The sequence below is a fragment of the Patagioenas fasciata genome, chromosome W (assembly GCF_037038585.1).
Source record: "Patagioenas fasciata isolate bPatFas1 chromosome W, bPatFas1.hap1, whole genome shotgun sequence".
Taxonomy (NCBI): Eukaryota; Metazoa; Chordata; class Aves; order Columbiformes; family Columbidae; genus Patagioenas; species Patagioenas fasciata.
Window position 1 is genome coordinate 3,849,788 of NC_092559.1, and position 18,895 is coordinate 3,868,682.

General features: G+C 38.4%; 1 protein-coding gene across 1 annotated transcript in view; it reads left to right on the forward strand.

Moving 5' to 3' along the window:
- Positions 1 to 18,895, forward strand: part of LOC136114684 (zinc finger SWIM domain-containing protein 6-like) — a 195,747-nt gene that overhangs the window by 170,084 nt on the left and 6,768 nt on the right. Inside the window, exons 5-12 of the mRNA XM_065860115.2 lie at positions 1,347 to 1,517; positions 4,072 to 4,248; positions 4,530 to 4,676; positions 6,653 to 6,799; positions 8,890 to 9,150; positions 12,246 to 12,381; positions 16,046 to 16,203; positions 16,694 to 16,857. Coding sequence (XP_065716187.1) covers positions 1,347 to 1,517; positions 4,072 to 4,248; positions 4,530 to 4,676; positions 6,653 to 6,799; positions 8,890 to 9,150; positions 12,246 to 12,381; positions 16,046 to 16,203; positions 16,694 to 16,857 — 1,361 coding nt within the window. The remainder of the gene's footprint in view (positions 1 to 1,346; positions 1,518 to 4,071; positions 4,249 to 4,529; positions 4,677 to 6,652; positions 6,800 to 8,889; positions 9,151 to 12,245; positions 12,382 to 16,045; positions 16,204 to 16,693; positions 16,858 to 18,895) is intronic.

The following is an 18,895-nucleotide window of genomic DNA, read 5'->3' on the forward strand; positions in this document are numbered from 1 at the left end:
TTGTCCCTTTTGCTCTCTTCCCGGGATCAGCTGTTCAGTCCCATGGTGCTCTCTTCCTGGGACTGGCTACTCAGCACAGATGGAGTTCGTGAGGAATTTCATTGAGTATCACTTATTTTATATTCCATTTCTATTTTATATATTAGTAGTAGTGTATTATTATTACCTTGTTATTTCATTAAATTGTTTCTATGTCAGCACACAAGTTTATCCCTTCCCTGTTGATTCTCTCCCCTACTTGAGGGATTGGGGGAGAGTGAGCAAGGGGCTATTGTGGTTTTGATTGCTAGCTGGAGTTAAACCACAACAAGGATCAAGCTCTGTTTCCACTGGTTCCTGTGCTATGGCATATGGACATACTGAGTTACGTCAGGAATTAATGTAATGTGATGGTCTGTGCTCTGGGTATTCATTTTGCATTCTTAGTTAGCAAAAGAATACTTGAATATGAGAATTGTACTATCTTGGAAGAATCAGGTGCTTTTTTTTTCTTTTTTTTTTTTCAGCCTGTAATGAAGATTTCATAGTTTAAGCATATTCTTTAAATCTCTTGTAGTATATAAGGCATGTTCTTAATGAGCAAGTGAACTGTTGCTAAACAATGCTTTCAGATGTCTTCATGCTTCTGTCACAGTTCACGTTGATGAAGAGACAGCTTTTCTTTTGAAAAGTGCTGCTAGAGACCCTGATGTATTTATGCCTACCCTGCTATATAGTGTCAGGGAACAGGTTCTCAAGTGATGGTATATATGAAATGTCAGTTCAAATTAGCTTTCCCTTTGAGCTCCATAAACAGAAAATGTAAAATGAATTTTATAGTGTAACCAAATTACTGAACTAGTAGCAGTAAAAATATCTTATTCCTATTAGACTGCACAAAACCAGTGTTTACTGGATCTCTGAGGTCCAGATGTATTTGGGAATGAGTTATATGATCAGTAGTGCTTCTGCTGGGTTTCGAGTGTGAAAGTATATGTTTACAAAATCCATCTTACTAATGTACTTAGGTAATTTCCTGTTGTAACCTTATATGAATTCTTGTTTGCTTTTGACTGATGTTCCTGATGGACCATACATTGTGAACTATGCATTTTCTAATACAAAAGACCCACTTAATGCCTTTTAATTGAGAAGGTTGGCTTGGCACAGTCTTTCAACTGCCACACCAGCTCCAAGATTCTACATCAGGAATTCAGTCTGCCTGGTTTTAGGCATAGTTGGGAAACAAGCAGTGTAACCTTCAAGGGGAGAAAAAGTGTTACAGTGTAGAAGTTTGCAATTAGTCACTGGCTGCTGCATTTTTAATAGAAAACCTAATTTATCTTTTTTTTTTTTTTTTAAATCAGGTGCTCTGTGGATGTGTATAGTCTTCAATCCCCACTGCAAGTTGGAGCAGAAGGCCAGTTGGCTAAAACAGCTGAAAAAATGGAACAGTGTGGATGTTTGTCCCTGGGAAGATGGAAATGAGTTGCCCAATTTAACTAATGCTTTGCCTCAGGGTGCAAATGCTAACCAAGGTGAGCCTAAATATGTTGCACTGATTGCAACATATAATATAGCCTCTGTCTTTTATACTCTAACCTTGCAGAATTCAGCACTCTTTCTTGGGACAAGTAACTTTCTTGTTGAGGATTGACCAGCCAAATTTATTTTCACTAATACTGTCCTTGCAGAAAGTCTAAATAGTGTTTTGGGGTTTGTTTTGGGTTTTTTTCCCATTTGTTTGGATTTTTTGCTTGTTTGTTGTTTTGTGTTGTTTTGGTTTGGTTTTTGTGCTGGGGATGCAGTGTTTTCAAAGCAAGTATTTGTGTTTATTAATAGTTAGTCCTTCTAAATATTTGTTGCACGAAAATTGGATGTCCCTGAAAAATGTCATGTAAAAGCCTGTTGTTTCTTTGCTTGACTATAGTCTTATATACCTTCTGGTGTTGGGGTTTAAATTTTGTTTGCAGTTACAAAGCCTTTGATACTTAAACGTAGATCTGTTGTAATTGCATTAAACTGAGTGTGTAAGAAACGAAAGCAGCTCTCTGTGGGATGTGCTGTGTTGTGCAGTCTGCACTGACAGGGCGAGGTGTGCAGAGGCAACGCTGCCTTCTTGGAGAAGGTGTCTCTTCTTACTCAATATCATACTTTCTAAAATGCGATTATCAAATCTGACAGAAGCCTTCTCCAGTCATCTTCAAGCAAAGATATTGCTACTTTGCTAATAACTGAGGAAAATGCAACATATTTACCAGGAAGAGCAAACCACACAAACTCATAATCCTCAAAGCCCTCAGTATTTTGATGCATATTTCATATAATTATGATAAAGTTAAAATTAAATGCTTGTGGGAAGTGGCAGGTTTGGGCTTAGATGGGTTTTCCTTGTTTATTTTTCTTGTATTGGGGCCAGTTCTGTTTAATCTCTTTATCAATGATCTGGATGAAGGGATCGAGTGCACCCTTAGTAAGTTTGCAGATGACACCAAATTGGGAGGGAGTGTTGACCTGCTGGAGGGTAGGAAGGCCATACAGAGGGTTCTGGACTGGCTGGATCATTGAGCTGAGACCAATTGTATGAGGTTCAACAAGGTCAAGTGCCGTGTCCTGCACTTGGGTCATAACAACCACAGGCAACGCTACAGGCTCGGGGAAGAGTGACTGGAAAGCTGCCTGGCAGAAAGGGATCTGGGGGTGCTGAATGACAGCCAGCTGAACATGAGCCAGCAGTATGCCCAGGTGACCAGAAAGGCCAACAGCATCCTGGTTTGTATCAGGAATAGTGTGGCCAGCAGGACTAGAGAAGTGATTGTGCCACTGTACTCATCACTGGTGAGGCCACTCCTTGAATCCTGTATTCAGTTTTGAGCCCCTCATCATAAGAAGGACATTGAAGTACTAGAGAGAGTGCAGAGAAGGCGACGAGGCTGGTGAGGGGCCTGGAGCACAAGTCTTATGAGGAGCGGCTGAGGGAGCTGGAGCTGTTTAGCCTTGAGAAAAGGAGGCTGAGGGGAGACCTTATTGCTGTCTACAACTACCTGAAAAGAGGGTTGTAGCATGGAGGGTATTGGTCTCTTCTCCCAAGTAGCAAGTGATAGGACAAGAAGAAATGGCCTCAAGTCATGCCAGGGAAGTTTAGATTGCCTATTAGGAAAAAATTCTTCACGGAAAGGGTTGTCAGGCTTTGGAACAGGCTGCCCAGGGAAGTGGTTGAATCACCATCCCTGGAGGTGTTTAAAAGGCATTTAGACGAGGTTCTTAGGGACATGGTTTAGTGCTAGAGTTAGGTTGGGTTATGGTTGGACTGGATGATCCTGAGGGTCTCTTCCAACTGAAATGATTCTATGATTCTTAGATTACCTCTGAAGGAAGTAGACTTGATTCATTTTTAAATCTTCCAGCTAGCTGGAGACAGAAGTTCATTCAACATATAACTTCCTACAGAGGTGTTTTGTTTTCTGGATCTCGTGCAGGCTAGTGGCAACTCTGACATGGCATTTCAATATTCATTTACACAGTGCCATGTCGATAGAGGGCTTTTGCTGTAAGAAGATGTCCAGTAAGGATTTTGTCAGTCTCATGTCCTCAATACCTCACTTCCTTTGCAGTATTTGTATATGTTTATGACAAAAAAATTATATGGGTGCTTAAAATTAACGTCATTTCTCAAAGAGAACTACTAAAAATCTTTCATGTGATGTTTATCTGTCCCTGATTCTGAGAAGGAGAGAAACTGGGGATGTTTTAGTAGCTGTGTGCCATATGCTTTATAGTTCGTTTTTAGGGGAGTTCTGTACATGCTGTTTAATGCCCTTCATCTCTAGCTGTTCCCTTTGCAAAGTCCTATTTAGTATTAGCTATGCTGGTTTGTAGATTTCTCTGAATGCAAAGTGAATGGCACACACTTTGAGCTGTTGGGTAATAGGATGTGAAATGTCATCTGCAGTCTGCTCCTTGCAGAGGGGAGCAAGGTAGGCTGGCGTCAGTTGAGGGTTGGTGAACAGGCAGAAGATAAGAATACTGTGAATGACTGATTCACATATGAGTAAAAGCTGATGCAGCTTTCTGAACTTGTGGAAATGACAGATTCATCGAACAGGCCGCATCGGACAGTGTTCACTCGAGCCATAGAGGCATGCGATCTGCACTGGCAGGACTGCCACTTACAGCACATTATCAGCAGTGACCTATACACCAACTACTGTTGCCATGACGACACTGAAAACTCACTCTTTGACTCTCATGGGTGGCCCCTCTGGCATGGTAAGTGGCTAAATCGAAAGATGTTTCCATGACTTACTGCTTTGTTCAGTTTCTATGGCATTATTCTGGGGGGATGGTGGGGAGATGAATGAAAAACTTGACAAAAAGAACAGAAACTCCCTTGAAATGCAGGCTCAGTAGTAGTCCTTTAAGTCTCTCTTGCATAGTTTTACAAACAAGACAAAGAAAACAAACAAAAAAGTCCTTTTGCGTAACCTAGCAGAACAGGCCATTGCAGACATGAAAGTATTGTTGTTCCTCAATTATTTTCTCCATTTTAGAACATGTTCCTACAGCCTGTGCGAGGGTGGACGCATTACGATCTCATGGATACCCACGAGAAGCACTGAGGCTAGCAATAGCTATTGTTAATACACTAAGAAGGCAGCAGCAGAAACAGATGGAAATGTTCCAGGCTCAGAAGAAAGGTAAATGTTGGGAAGAGAGAAGGGCAAAGGACATGATGAGGTGACAATAACACCAGACTGGGACTTTGCATGAGAAAACTCCTTTTGAAACTAAAGCAAAAGACATGCAAATGATCATAGTGGTAATGTCACATTTTGCATAATGGAGGGTTTTTTTAAGCTGGGTTGTGGGCTCTGCAGGACAAGGGTTCTGTTCTACCTTCTGCAATACGTCTGACATGATGGGACCTTTATCCCAATCAGGGTTTTTGGTTACACAGTGTAAATATTCATCCTGTGTAATTTATAGTTTTTTAAACAGAACTTTACATTTAGCACACCAGGTATTTAAAATAATATTTTCCTCTGATGTATAATTTAGCAGAGCTATATATTTCTGAGGTAGAAGCCTAAAGTTGACATTGAGGATAACAAAAAGGTAAAAGTCTGCCCTACAGAAATTAATCAAATTTGGCAGTTTGTTCCAAAAGTCTCTTATGATGCTTAAAGCTTCAGTGGATTCACATCGCTGAAAATGATATTTTTGAAACACTGGTGTTATAAAATGTTCTGTGGTGTTCTTCTGAGCACTATCCCTATTTTTTGAAGGATCATTCTACCAAAATTAATCCTGCACTGAACTTTGTCAGAAGTTCGAAGAGGTAGTGGAAGAAGAAAGAGATGACTTTGTGTGCACATGGAAAAACTGGAATTACATTCTTGGCTACCTTTCATTGAAATTTTATTTTAGATCTTTGTTGCTACTCTTAACTATGTGTATCCTCATGCATTGTAGGCAAAAATACTGGTGTGAAGTCATGTATGTAAATTTTTCAAGTGCATGTGCAGGTGTTTTCCCAGAAATGATCATTTAGAAATTGAAGACAAGATGTAGACATCTGACTGAAAAAAAAAATCTGACAGTTCTTAATGTGCCTCCATTTCTTTTTCACAGTACCCAAGAAAGAAGTTTTGAGCACTGTTGTGGATCTTAGATTTGAACAAAATTTAAAAGCACTTTGTATTATTACTTAGGAGATGTTTTCTCAGTCTTTTTGTCATGTAATATATCTTTCCTTAGCATGTGCTCTCTTAAAAGCTTTTCATGTTTTCCAGCTTCTCAGACTGGGGAGGTGTGAAGGCAGGGGGCTATATCAGTGTGTGTATATATGTATGTACCACTGACAGGTATGAAGAATCTGCTGCAAGTATGCTGGTCGTAGTACTCCTCCTTTTCATTCCCAGTTGCTAATGCAGTATCTAGACATTCAATACATCTGTTAAGTTCCTTTCCCTGTGAGCAGTTTCTATAGCTGTTAACTAATATTATGCTAAAAATTGAGTGTTCATTGCGCTAAACAGTTTTTTCATGTTGTAACTGATTGATGGGTGAGGGCTACAAAAACCAGTATTCGTTAAGGTATTTGTTGACTGAAACTTTAGAATGACAAAAAGATGTGCTTAAAGGACAATTTTTTCTCATATACCTCATTTCAATGCTTTATCCTTTTTTTTTAGATGCAAGATAAGCTCATATTTTATTTATTAAAATGGAACACTTTAGAATATTTAATTTATTTCCATGTCATCAGATTCACATAAAATGTAGAAATGGTATTGTGTCTTTTGAGTGAGGAAACGGTTGTGAATATTTTCCAACAAAATTCTTTACTATAGTTTTTCAGCAGACATTTTCAGAAGAGTAACTGATATCAAGTAAGAGATTTCAAAAGGTACTACAATTGAAATTTTTGACCCATAATGCACTTTGCTAGTGCTCTAAATGTTTGGCCTTTGTCCATTATTTTTTTCCTCTTAACATATTCACAAAGGCCAATGAATTCACCCTGAAAGATACTATTTTCTCCTTCTAAGCAGAAGCTACTGGAAATACTTTGAATTCTGTACTGAGAGCATTTTAATCAGTTTTACTTCTATAAATGTTTTGAGGGGCTAACATACACTCTCTTTCCCTCCCTCCATCTTTTCTGTCACAGAACTTCTCCACAAAGGAGTAACCTCAATAACGAATCTTGAAGGTTGGGTGGGACACCCTTTGGATCCTATTGGCACCCTCTTCAGTAGCCTGATGGAAGCCTGCAAGATGGATGATGAGAACTTCCATGGATTCTCAGACTTCACAGGTAAGGCCATGCAAAGGGAGCGATCTTCTCTAAGTCTTCAGTAACTGGAGGCATTTTGCCTTTTGGAATTAACTTCAAAGCCAGTGTCTTTATAGAACTCACATTTGCATTCCCTAAGAAAATATGAGAGAGAGAACATGTTTGAAGTAGAATTTTGTTATAAGTTATATGAAAGCACTTCGAAAACTACCAGTTACTCATCCTTGAAGACAATTGTGTGTCACGCTCAAAATAAAACTGAATAAGACTTTATAGCAGCAACCCTCTCCACATTGTTCTGTTCTCTTTTTGAGAAATTATAGGAAATCACAGAGTTGCTGAGATTGGAAGGCTCCTCTGGAGATTGTCTAGTCCACCTGCTCTGCTCAGAGCAGGGTCACCTACAGCAGGTTGCCCAGGACTGTGTCCAACTGGGTTTTGAATAACTCCAAGAATTAATACTGTACAACCTCTCTGGGTGACCTCTTGCAGTGTTTGACCATCCTCACAGTAAAAAAGTGTTTTCATATACTCAGATGTATTTCAGTTTGTGCCCATGGCCTTTTGTCCTGTCACAGGATACCACTGAGAAGAGTCTGGCTCTGTCTTCTTTACATTCTCTCATCAGATATTTATGCATTTTGGTAAGATCCTCCTGAACCTTTTCCAGACTAAACAATCCCAGCTGTCTCAGTCTCTTATATGGGAGATACTCCAGTCCTTTAATCATCTTTTTGGCCCCACACTGGATCTGTTCGAGTATGTCTATGGGCAGCCCAGTACTGGACACAGGACTCCAGGTGTGGGCTCACCAGTGCTCAGCAGAGAAGAAGGATCACCTCCCTCGATCTGCTGACGACACTTCTCCTATGGAGTTCAGGATGTTATTTGACTTCTTAGCTACAAGTGTACATAATAATTCAAATTGATGACAAAACACTTAACATTTATAACATACGTGGGATATTAGAAAATAGTGTTGCAATATTGATACATGATTTAGGATAGGATGGGGATGCCCATTTTAACTTCAGTATTTGCTTCCCAGGAGCTTAACTGATTTATTCCTTATTCTCAGTCCCTTTCCACCTCTGTGGTAGTTTCTTATCATCTTCTGTGTGGTCAGAAACTCAGTCCCTTTACCTACAACTCTTTTATATGCACATCCCCAGTCTTCTTGGGGCTTTGCCTCAAAACTAATTTTATTCAATTAGATTTTCTTCAATAATCTTCTCATCCCATATCCACCAATTCTGGAAGAACTTTAATTAAAAGAAATCAGATTCTTTGCAATTAGAAAAAAAAAAAAAAAACCACAACAATCCCATGAGGTAAAAGTAGCATGTGTTGAAAAGCAAATTCCCCCTACAAATGCATATGCAATCTACCAAATGCATTCTGCCTTCTCATTTGCTGCAGCTGTTCTTCTCCTTACATCTGTACATTACAACTTTTTGTTCACAAACTGGACTGTAAACTGCTAGAGGTTGGAATAGCATTTTGGCATCTGTGAAGTGCCAAATGAATCAGTGGTACTCTTTAAAGCACTTTATGGCTTGGTCTGTGTGGAATTTACAAGTAATCTTTACTAAAAGTAGCACTTCTAGTTTTAATAAAAGTCATACAAGTTCATCATAAATATAGCTGTAACAAATAAAAGAGCATGAACTTGTGGAGTTCCCAGGCCTACTATATTTGTACAGTCCTAATAGCTTCAACTGAAATCTATGCAGGTGTATAAGCACCTTCCCTTTGCACTTATACAGCACCAAAGCTTTAAGGAGCTAAAGAAATGGGTAGGCAAAAAAAATGAACTAGATCTTCCCATTCTGGCCTTGTTAATAGAAAACCTTTCTCCAAATCACGCAGTATAAAATGAAAACTTTTATTTTTACTTGAGTGGATTTTTTAAAATGTAATTGTTTTGTGTATTTGTGGAATCGAAGCAGGTAGCTTAGACTGGATCACTGGATCTTGAAATTGTACTAGTAATTTAAATCATTTTTTAAAATGAATACTGACAGAGAAAGCATTTGTAAATGTGGCATTGTAGGCAGATTATGGATTAGAATGATTTCCTGATGTGTTGTTTTTTGTGTCACCCTTTATAGAGAATGTGGGGCAATGCAAATCTCTGGAGTACCAGCACCTGCCTGCACACAAGTTCTTAGAAGAAGGGGAATCTTATTTAACGTTGGCTGCGGAAGTAGCATTGATAGGGCTGGGACAGCAACGAATAATGCCAGATGGCTTGTATGCACAAGAGAAGATTTGTCGAAATGAGGAGCAGCTCATTTCTAAGCTACAGGAAATTGAATTGGATGATACTCTGGTGAAGATTTTTCGAAAACAAGCAGTCTTCCTATTAGAAGGTAGCTCATTGTAGATGCTAACTGCTTCTTTAAGCTGTCTTCACTTACGCAAACCCACTGAATTAGTATTACACTGGAAACTGCCTTACATACTTAAGATGGTTTTTGATGTAGAACTCCAGCAAAATTTTATTTCCAGTCTTATGAAAATCAAACATACTTCAGATATCGTATGTGTGTACAGATAAGGCATCTACTGACCTATAAGCCTTTCATTTTAATGTTATTACATTTTGTTCTTTAGATTTGTTGCTTTTCATAATCTCAGTATCCTAATTATGCAACCCAGGCTCACAAATAATATAGACATCAGTTATCATCAACAGTTCTTAGGTAGCAAATTTCTAAATGCCACTTATATCCTGAAAAAGGACTGGCAGCTTTGTAAATGTATAAAGATTTTTGCCTCTGTTCCCAAGTGAAGAGCTCAGAAAATTCACTTAGAATTGCTAGGACAGAAATATAACATTTTCTTTGTAGCAATTAGGAAAATTACTTGCCTCTGAAGTTTGTATCATACATGAAAATTGAAATATATGGTCAAATATTGAGGCTTAAGGCCTGGGTTTGTGACTAAATTTTTATTAAGACAACTTGTGTTTGAGGATCAGCCAGTGTTTGTTGTTTTTTTAAATGAAAGAAAAATCTTCAAAGGAACCAATTAGCTAAAGGCATGGTCCAAGTTTTGAGTTCTTGCTCAGGGATTGGTGGGGAGTGTGATACTGCTCTAGCTAAGTTGTGAAGACTATTACACAGCAGTCAGGTTTTGCTTTCTTTCTGTAAGACATTTTTCTTTTAAAACTACTTCTTTAATGGAAGAGAGACAGTGTGTTGTTTAGGGTTCTCAGCTTCGAGTCACTATTACTGCCCAGATCCTTAAAGACTTTGGTGCCTACTGATGGTGTCATTTGAAACTGCAGAGAAGCTGCACCATAGGGAGAGTTTCTGTTATGTGTGTCTGTAACTGCTGCTTTATGGCCTTTGGACAAGAACCACTGCTTGCTGGATCCAACTATTAACCACCATAGAGGGATATTATGGGTTATAAAGTCAATTTGCTGCATCTGGTAAGGATGCTTTATGAGGAAAGGCAGGATTTCTCTCAAGTATTCTCTGATACTTCTAGTTTACTACTTCAATCACTGATATTCTTTTTGTTCTCTTAAAGTAGTAAACAAGTGATCATAGCAGGAAATCTGCTAAAATAACTATCTACAAAATTGTTGTGGTGAGCAGTGTGCAACGATGGTCTTGCATTACAGTGTGCTGAGAAATCTGGCTTTTCTCTAATAGCATCAGTTTATTACAGGATAGGCAGAAACTGCTAGCTCACATGGAGGTAAAACTATGCAGTGTTTTAAGATCTTAATCATATCAATTGTGTTTTTATAGTTAAAGTCCTATAGATATCATAAAAAAGCTTAATCCAATATTAAGCTGATTTCTATGCTGTTAATGCAAATTAATGCATGCTGTATGTAGCTACCATCTGAATGTGTGGGAAAGCAGAACATAAGACTTGTGTTGCAAGAACTGTTCTACTTTTTAACTTGACTGCTAAGTTAATGGCAGAATATATTTTCATATAAATGCTTTGTCATATATACTTTGTATCCTAACTGAGTTTCTGACTGAACCACCAACTGGCAAACATACGTGAAATGGCTTCTTTCATTGAAGCAATGCCTGATAGTTTTGAATGGCTTTCAACTTCATTTTAAATTATTGAGAGACACACTGTCACCTACTTAATCTTCATTGATATTTCCTTTGTGATCAGGCCCAGTCTTCAGAAATTCCCACCTTCGGAGCTCAGGTTTTTTTTTCATGCCTAGCGATTTTAATCTTTGCATTTTGTGCTAAGGCATCAGTCAGAAAAACATTGCTGAAACAGCTGTGCTCGTCCAAGTTGTTACCATTTCTCTCTCATGGAATTCATCATCCTCTGCAGCATAAGTGGTTGAATAAATTTTGTGAGTACTCCTCATCTGCTTCAGTATAGAGTCAGCCATGTTAGTTTGAACCACTGCTGGAAGCTATGACACGTGACTGCAGTGCAGAAGTGTTCTCACACATTCATTGATCCATCCAAGTGTGGTGAGCTGGAATCTCTAGTAGAAGATGAAGTAGTAACTTCTAGGACTGATGGCTGCTATTTGTGCAATAATCATCCAGTAATACTTAATGTAAGATTCTTATTCTGTATCTTGCAACATTTAATTCCTGAACCTGTAACTGCTGAAGTAAAAAAGTGCTTGACACAGTTTTCCTATTAATAGGAGTAACAGTCTTAAGGTTGTGGGAAAAATGTAAAAGCAGGATTAATATGCACCATGAACATTCAGAACTCAGCAAACAAATAGTTTAATTTAACTTTTTATTTTTAAATCATAATTTCTGTTGTCAATCTTGACACTGCTGTTATAAAGTTGAAGTAGTACACTGAGTGTGAGCAAAATCTATTGCCCCAACAATGGGAATAGTTTCTCCACAACAGACATAATTTTGAAGATTGTGTGGCTATAATGGAATAACAAAAGCATCTTTGGTGCAAGGTATGACCTAGTCTCTGGAGACCAAGTCCAGACCAAAGGGTTATTTCAATGCCTAATGTCAAGTGAGACATTAATTGTAGTGATCAGTGATTCATCACTTCAATTAAAGATACATGTTTTTCCACTGTAACTATTTTTTTTTTTTCTGGTGAATTTGTTATAAAGCAGAGGGTGCATAGGGTGTCATGTGCACGATATAACTCTGCAGGGGCAAAGCTAGGATTATCACCTTCTACTTTTGCATACCATAGACTTGCTGAATGAGCCCCATGGAGCCCTGGGACCATTCTGTCATTTGTATGTGCACTGGTAGCGTGCTTAGTACTATACAATTTGCAGTCTGTCTTGTCTCAAAGAATATATGCTATTTAATATACTTGTAATATATTTCACAAAAATATCAATGTAACTTTACCTTTTCTGCAGCAAACTGTCTCTGAATACTAATTCTAACTCAAGGTATAGTGAATATTTTTAAAGGTCCACAAGTTGGGTTTTAACAGTCTGTAAAGACTGACATTCTCTTTCTCATTCTCGCAGCTGGACCATATAGTGGTTTAGGTGAAGTCATCCATCGAGAGAGTGTTCCAATGCACACATTTGCCAAGTATCTTTTCACCTCTCTCCTACCTCATGATGCTGAATTGGCATACAAAACTGCACTGAGAGCCATGCGGTATGTATTCACAAGTCATCTAGAAAGAGCACAAGTAGCGGTTTAGAAAAGGGGAAGACCTAGTCTTTTTTCAAGACCTAGTCTTGAAATCAAGACCTAGTCTTTTTTTCTAAAAGAAGCATTGTTCCCTTTAAGTAGAAATTACTTTGGTTCTGTCATCTGTAAAAGCAATTGATGTCTGTAGTATCTACAGTATAATAATTTATAAATGTACAATTAGTGTTTATCTGCAACTGTAAAACAGCATTCTATGTTACAAATTCTTCTAGAATTCCATTCTTGGGGCATGTGGTTTTGTGTTAAACAACAGCTTTAGCACATGTTTTCCCTTACTGATGTGGTTGTGTGTGTGTGATGGCAGCAGCAAGGAAATGAAGAAAGAGGCATCTCACCAGCAGTCTCAGAATCATCTGCTGCTTAGCAGATGATAGGACTATTTGTTCCACCAGCCTTCTTTATAAATTAATATACATTTATAAATTATTCTTTATAAATTAATATTCTTTATAAATTAATATGATAGATTTGAAACCATATGGTGCGATCTGAGCCAGTTCTTTTTTCTTGTGCTTCATAACTAAACAGTCTTGCACACTTCTGGGTGAATGTTGTGATTTAATATGGAGTATGTCATATGACACCAAAATGTCTGACTTGCATCCCATTTGTCTTCAGTAATCAGGGAAAAAGATGTTTATCAGAGAGTGCTCAATGTGTGTTGGCTTTATCTCAGGGCAGACCAGATTGTTAATGGTGGCTAACAAGGACCTTCTGATGGAAGTTCCAAGGGCCTAAATGATCAGCGATGAATCTATGTTGTCCACATACAGTGCAGGGGAGAAACTGGTCCCATCTGAATTATCTGGTTGCTGTTAAGAACTTGTAGTAAATGATAGTTGACAAAGAATAGCCACAACTGAATACTAAGAGCAATCAATTCCCAGATTAAAAAAAAAAAAAATATTGGGATTTTCCTGGTCATTATTATCAAGAATGATTGCACATTGATCGAAGGACACAGTATCCACTTAAGTAGCATTTAGCTTCATCAGACAGGTTGTGTCCTAGTGCTTTGGAGGTGTGTATTCTGGAGCTAGTTTCTCCAGAAAGCTAAATGGGGAGAAAATAATCCTGTGTTCAAAGGACTAAATGGGATGGCATGCGAAAGAAGAAAACATAGCTACAATCAGGTCAGGCCAAAGGTCTGCTTAGCCTGTTTGGGGTTTTTTTGCCTCCAAGCATATGTAATAGTGGATGTTAGGGAAGGAGTCTAAGAAATATGAAAAGTGACCACGCATACTTGCTGCTTATGATTAGAATTTTAGGAAACAGATTGAGAAGACAAAAGTACAATACTGATAAACTGTTGAGAACATTCAAATGTATAATCAGAAAACTGTCGGAGCCATCTAGGTGCACCTCTTTCTTTTCATTGTGAGTTAAGTGCATCAATTACCCTGGTCATACCAGATCAGCAAGGCAGTACAAAATGTGTGGTGTGTGGTTGTGTGTGGTGGGTTGTTGGGGCATTTTTGGGGTTGCTTTTTTTTTGTTCTTTTGGGGTTTTGTTTGTTTGGGGTTTTGTTTTGTTGTTGTATTTTTTTTGTTGGTGTGTGTGGTTTTTTGTGGGATTTTTTTGTTTGTTTGTTTAAGAAAAAAAGGTCAATTTTATACAAGGACTTGTGTCCTTGTATTTAATTCCAGTCACTACCTTAAAGTGTTTCTCAGAGATTGTTTGTGGGGAGTTTTCCTCCTTAAACTAAGCTACTGAAACCATGTTGAATGTCTGGAATAGACATCTATCAGCAGTTTTGTACAGTACACTGAGTACTTCAGTGAACGTGACAGCAGTTGAAGAAGGATTTGGGCTTTCCCTAGAAACAAATCAGAACTGAAAAATTCTTTTCTGGAAGTTTCCTTTCTCAACCAAAGTGCTAGTTCAGTGTACAAAGCACTCCTGATACAAAACAAATAAAAACTAACTAAAATTAAATGTTGCTTTGAGGGGGGGAAAGAAGACGGCAAACATGAAGATTGAATGTCCGTTTCATGTTTGTGAGGTGGCATGGATTAGAAGAGGGAAATTTGAGCATCCCTTCCTCCACAGTATGAGTAAAATATTTCTGCATAAAAATCTGTGCAGTTGCTCATGCTTTTAGAAGTGGAGCATATTTCTTTCTTCACTTGAACATTTATAAAAGAAATTAACTTCCCAAGAGTACAACTAGTTACTCTCCAGACATGTTTAGTGTCAGTCTACACAGGTCATTGACCCATGATGGCAACTCTGGAGTATTTTGCCTCTCTGTATTCAAAATAATCTGTTGCTATTTCATTTTTTTTTAATACTCTTTTAGTGTATGGAACACACAGTGTGAAATCAATGGAAACTGAGACCATAAGATCTTTCATGCATGCATGTACCTCAGGTCTGCAAGAAAAGGGTATATTATCCTTGATGGTCACTTCTGTCTACAGCTCTCTGCTTGCAGCACGGAAACATGGAGTACAGCATTGGAGAATGTGGATCTGTGGTGACCTAGCTGACTGCTCACTTGGAATGCAAACATGAATGTTTGGCTTAGTTTGGCTGATCCCTTCTTAAGCCTGAATTTCAACCCAGGCTTTGGAAGTCAGACTTTAATGGTGATCTTTAATCACAAAGTAGCTTTGCTAAAACCTAGCTAAATAATTGGTGTTTGAAAGGGGAAAAAAAGTGAAGAATAATATCTGCGTGTGTTTGTTATGATGTTCCCTAATCTTGCCAAAATTGCACAAAACCCACCAATTCACAGCAGCATTTGTTTTCACAGCAACATAGAAGGTGGCAATGAAATTCAAAGTGACAGAAGATTTTCCCAAAACACCTTCTTCCTTTCATGCTCTTTGTCTATTCACTGTTACTCATAACCTAATAATCCTTTTAACATGATGTAGTTGGGATTTTTCCTGTTTGTTGAAACCACTTAATGCATCTTTTTTTTCTCCCTCTCCTCCCCCCATGCTTGGAAAAAATCAGCTGAAGAATTTATATGTATTTTATTTATACATATATAAGACTATATAAAGAGGTGTCTCAATGGTACTAGGGAAGAGATTTGACTCTTGACACAAATCCAAAGGGAAGTATTTTTTCATATTCGCATGCACATTATCAAAAGTAGTTTGTATTTCAGCAGTAAAATGTCCTTTTTGGTATGTCTGAATTTATTGCAAGGTCAAAATCCAAATGACTTGTTGAATAACCCTCTCCCTTACTTTGAGCAGTTGCAAGTAAAAAAAGTATATTCCAAATATTGGAAAATATTTGCATGTTCTCAGTATGATGGAGAACTACTTCACTTTCCTTCCTGAGGGCTGTGGTTCAAAGACTGAAACAAGGCAGGGAAAAAAAGTTTCAACTCTACGGATGATGCAGAAAGTCTCTGCTGCCTTGATTAATGGCCGGCTTAATTGTCCTGTGAATTCCTGCAGAAGCCCACTGATGTAAGCAAGTTTGGCAAATGGACTTTTAAGATTCCCTGAGAAGTGGTTTTCCAATATCTTTATACTCAAAACTGCATATTTCATAAACAAGGTCAAGTGTTCTTGAAGCTTTAGTTTTACTTATGAGTACATCAATATAATAATGATTTAATGAAATATGATTTCTTCCTTATTTCAGGTTACTAGTATTGGAATCTATGGCTCCTTCAGGAGACATGTCCCACTCGCACCACATTGCATCAGTTGTTCCAAATCGGTATCCCCGCTGGTTCACTCTAAGTCACATCGAATCCCAGCAGTGTGAGCTGGCATCAACCATGCTAACAGCAGCCAAAGGTACATTGCTGTCAGTTACATACTCAACTAAATGTATGCTTTTAATATTGGATGGAATAAACAGATTATAAAACTTGTATTTAGGAATCCAAATCACAGTCTGACAGGAGCTTGAAATGGGAACAGTGAACTGGCTTAATTTTCTAGCAAAGTAGTTAAACTACCTGGATGGTAGACAGATGAGCTTGATTTGAGGCTGATGAGACAGCTTTTTGTTCTTCTGACATACGATATAGACTGTGAAACCCAGGAGTGGACAAATCACTTCTAAAATTCACAAATCAGGATGACTTTTGGCCATATGCCACACTAACACCATAAGGCACTAGAGGAGTTTGTACTGTCTTTTGTTCAAGTGATTTAATTATGGAAGGTTTATAAAAACCAAAATGTGTATAACTGAAACATCATACTATTACATAGCAATGGCATACTCAATTATAATGCATCTCTGGATGTTTTGGGAGCTTGTTCTGTTTACACCTTGCAGGTGATGTTCAGAGGCTGGAAACAGTGTTAGAATCCATCCAGAAAAATATCCACTCCTCATCGCACATCTTCAAACTTGCCCAGGATGCATTTAAAATAGCAACACTCATGGACAACTTGCCAGACATCACTCTTCTGAAAGTTTCTCTGGAGTTGGGCCTTCAGGTATTTCCCTCATTCATTATTACTACAGTAGAAGACAGGAATTTGACCCTGTGTTGGTCGGTACAGCTCTTTAAGTCACTGAGGACCATAATCTCTTTGGGATCTATCTGGAATTTTCAGATTCTGTTTTCTGATGTAAAGTGCAGTTGACTGGTAAACACAAAGCAAGGGTCTGTGCAGTCCCTTTGTGCCATTCGAGCTGGGAGCAGCTCCTCTGTTCAGGTATGAGAGTGGAGTGATGCAATGGGTTCAAGAGTATACGTAGGGATGGCTAGAGAGCAACATTATTCTGCTTGCCAGAAATGCACTTTTGCAGATCTTTTGTATGGCCTTGATGGGTTTCTTATCATTCCTCCCATCCTTCCCTTCCTTTCCCTCAAATGAGATTTGGTAGGTGTTTCTTGAATTACTAGTGAAAGCCAAGGTCAACCATAATGACCTGTTTCTAAGGCAAACTGTGCTAACAACAGCCCTCTCACTTTTTCATCAAATCCTGCACTCCACAAGCTGTGGGATGGTCATCTACATTAGACTCATCTTGACATGTACAAGAACCTCAGATCAGTTTTCAGGCTCTTAGGAGAGACTTTACAAGCTAAAAGGAGACAGCTAAGCTTTTAGGTATCTGGAGTAATATTGCCTTGCACAGTTCATTTCAACAAAAACAAATCCCTCTTCAGGGAGTTCTTAAAAACAATGAAAAACAAACAAATGAACAAAAAAATGCAAATATCAGAAAACCATTCATTACTTTTCTTCAGTAAACAAAGCTCCAAAGACTTGTGGAGAAAGGATATTATCCCAGTTGCTTCTCATGCCAAAGAAAGATACTATTTGCCTGTTCTAGACTTTTAGAAGCTGAAGTCATTAATCAGAAAGCTGAGATTGTGTGCTTTGTTAGCCTTTCTTATTCCCAAGATTGCTGTGGAAATCTGCTTTTCTTTTCACATCTTGGTATGTTTCTGCCTTAAATGTTTGTTTACTTGAGAAAGATACTTATGATTGACTTGAATGTCACCAAGCATTCACCAAGTATCATTCAGTAGTAGCAGCACACTTTGGATATCACTGTGTTCATGGATACTCCTGTGTGGATGATGGTGTCATCAGAATGTCTTCAGTAAGATCTAGTGAAATAAATATCATGAACCTTTACTTTCTCCTAAATCCAGTGTTTGGAATAAATTAGTGTAGAACATGTCCACTGTCTGCACCAAGTTTACTAAGGTGTTTTAAGAATCTTAAAGTTAGTTTGCTTTCCAGAAGGAAGATACATAGCAGTTTTCTGGTAGTAACTCACAGCTGTATAGATTTCTACAGGAACATCTTTCCTGTAAAAGCCTTACAGTGTCAGCACTGTCTTCAGTGGTCTGCAGATGCTTTCCTCTCTCTTTCCCCCCAACCTAATGACAATTGGATTGTCTATATTTGCTATTGAGTAACTGACTGCTTATGAAATTTATGTGCCCTATAAAACTCTGTTTCTCCCCTCACGTGGCAAACTGAACAGCAATGTCCTCAGAGGTATACTGTTCTGTCTCACAGCTACAACAATGACAAGTGGACTGGTTGGGCTGTGGAGATACCAACATTTTTAATAACTATCACTGGGATTTCTGTGACAGAAAAACCTCTTATATTGTTCTAGATTTGGGAGTAATGTATGGACTCTTAGGTTCTTTCTCTCTATTTCCAATGGCAACATGTGTTATATGACTCAGCAGAGGGAAGGCACTGAAACTAGCTGTGGAAAGTGTGGCCAAATGGGCATGGAGCATATCAGGTGTATTCTGTCCTTCAGAACCTTATTGGCACAGACACTGTAAAATTTGCAGGTACAGGAGGGGTTTCTATTCTTCCATTTGCCTGTTGTATGCTACATCAGTGCAAGTATTACTGCACACATGCAGACAGGTACTGCTGTCAGAACTGCTGAGGAAGTTAGTGCAGGTGATCACTTGATGCATTTCTGGCAAGTGGTGTCCTTTCCCTGAAAGCCTGTAAATAAGCAACCCTATTTCCAGTGTATGTGACAAAG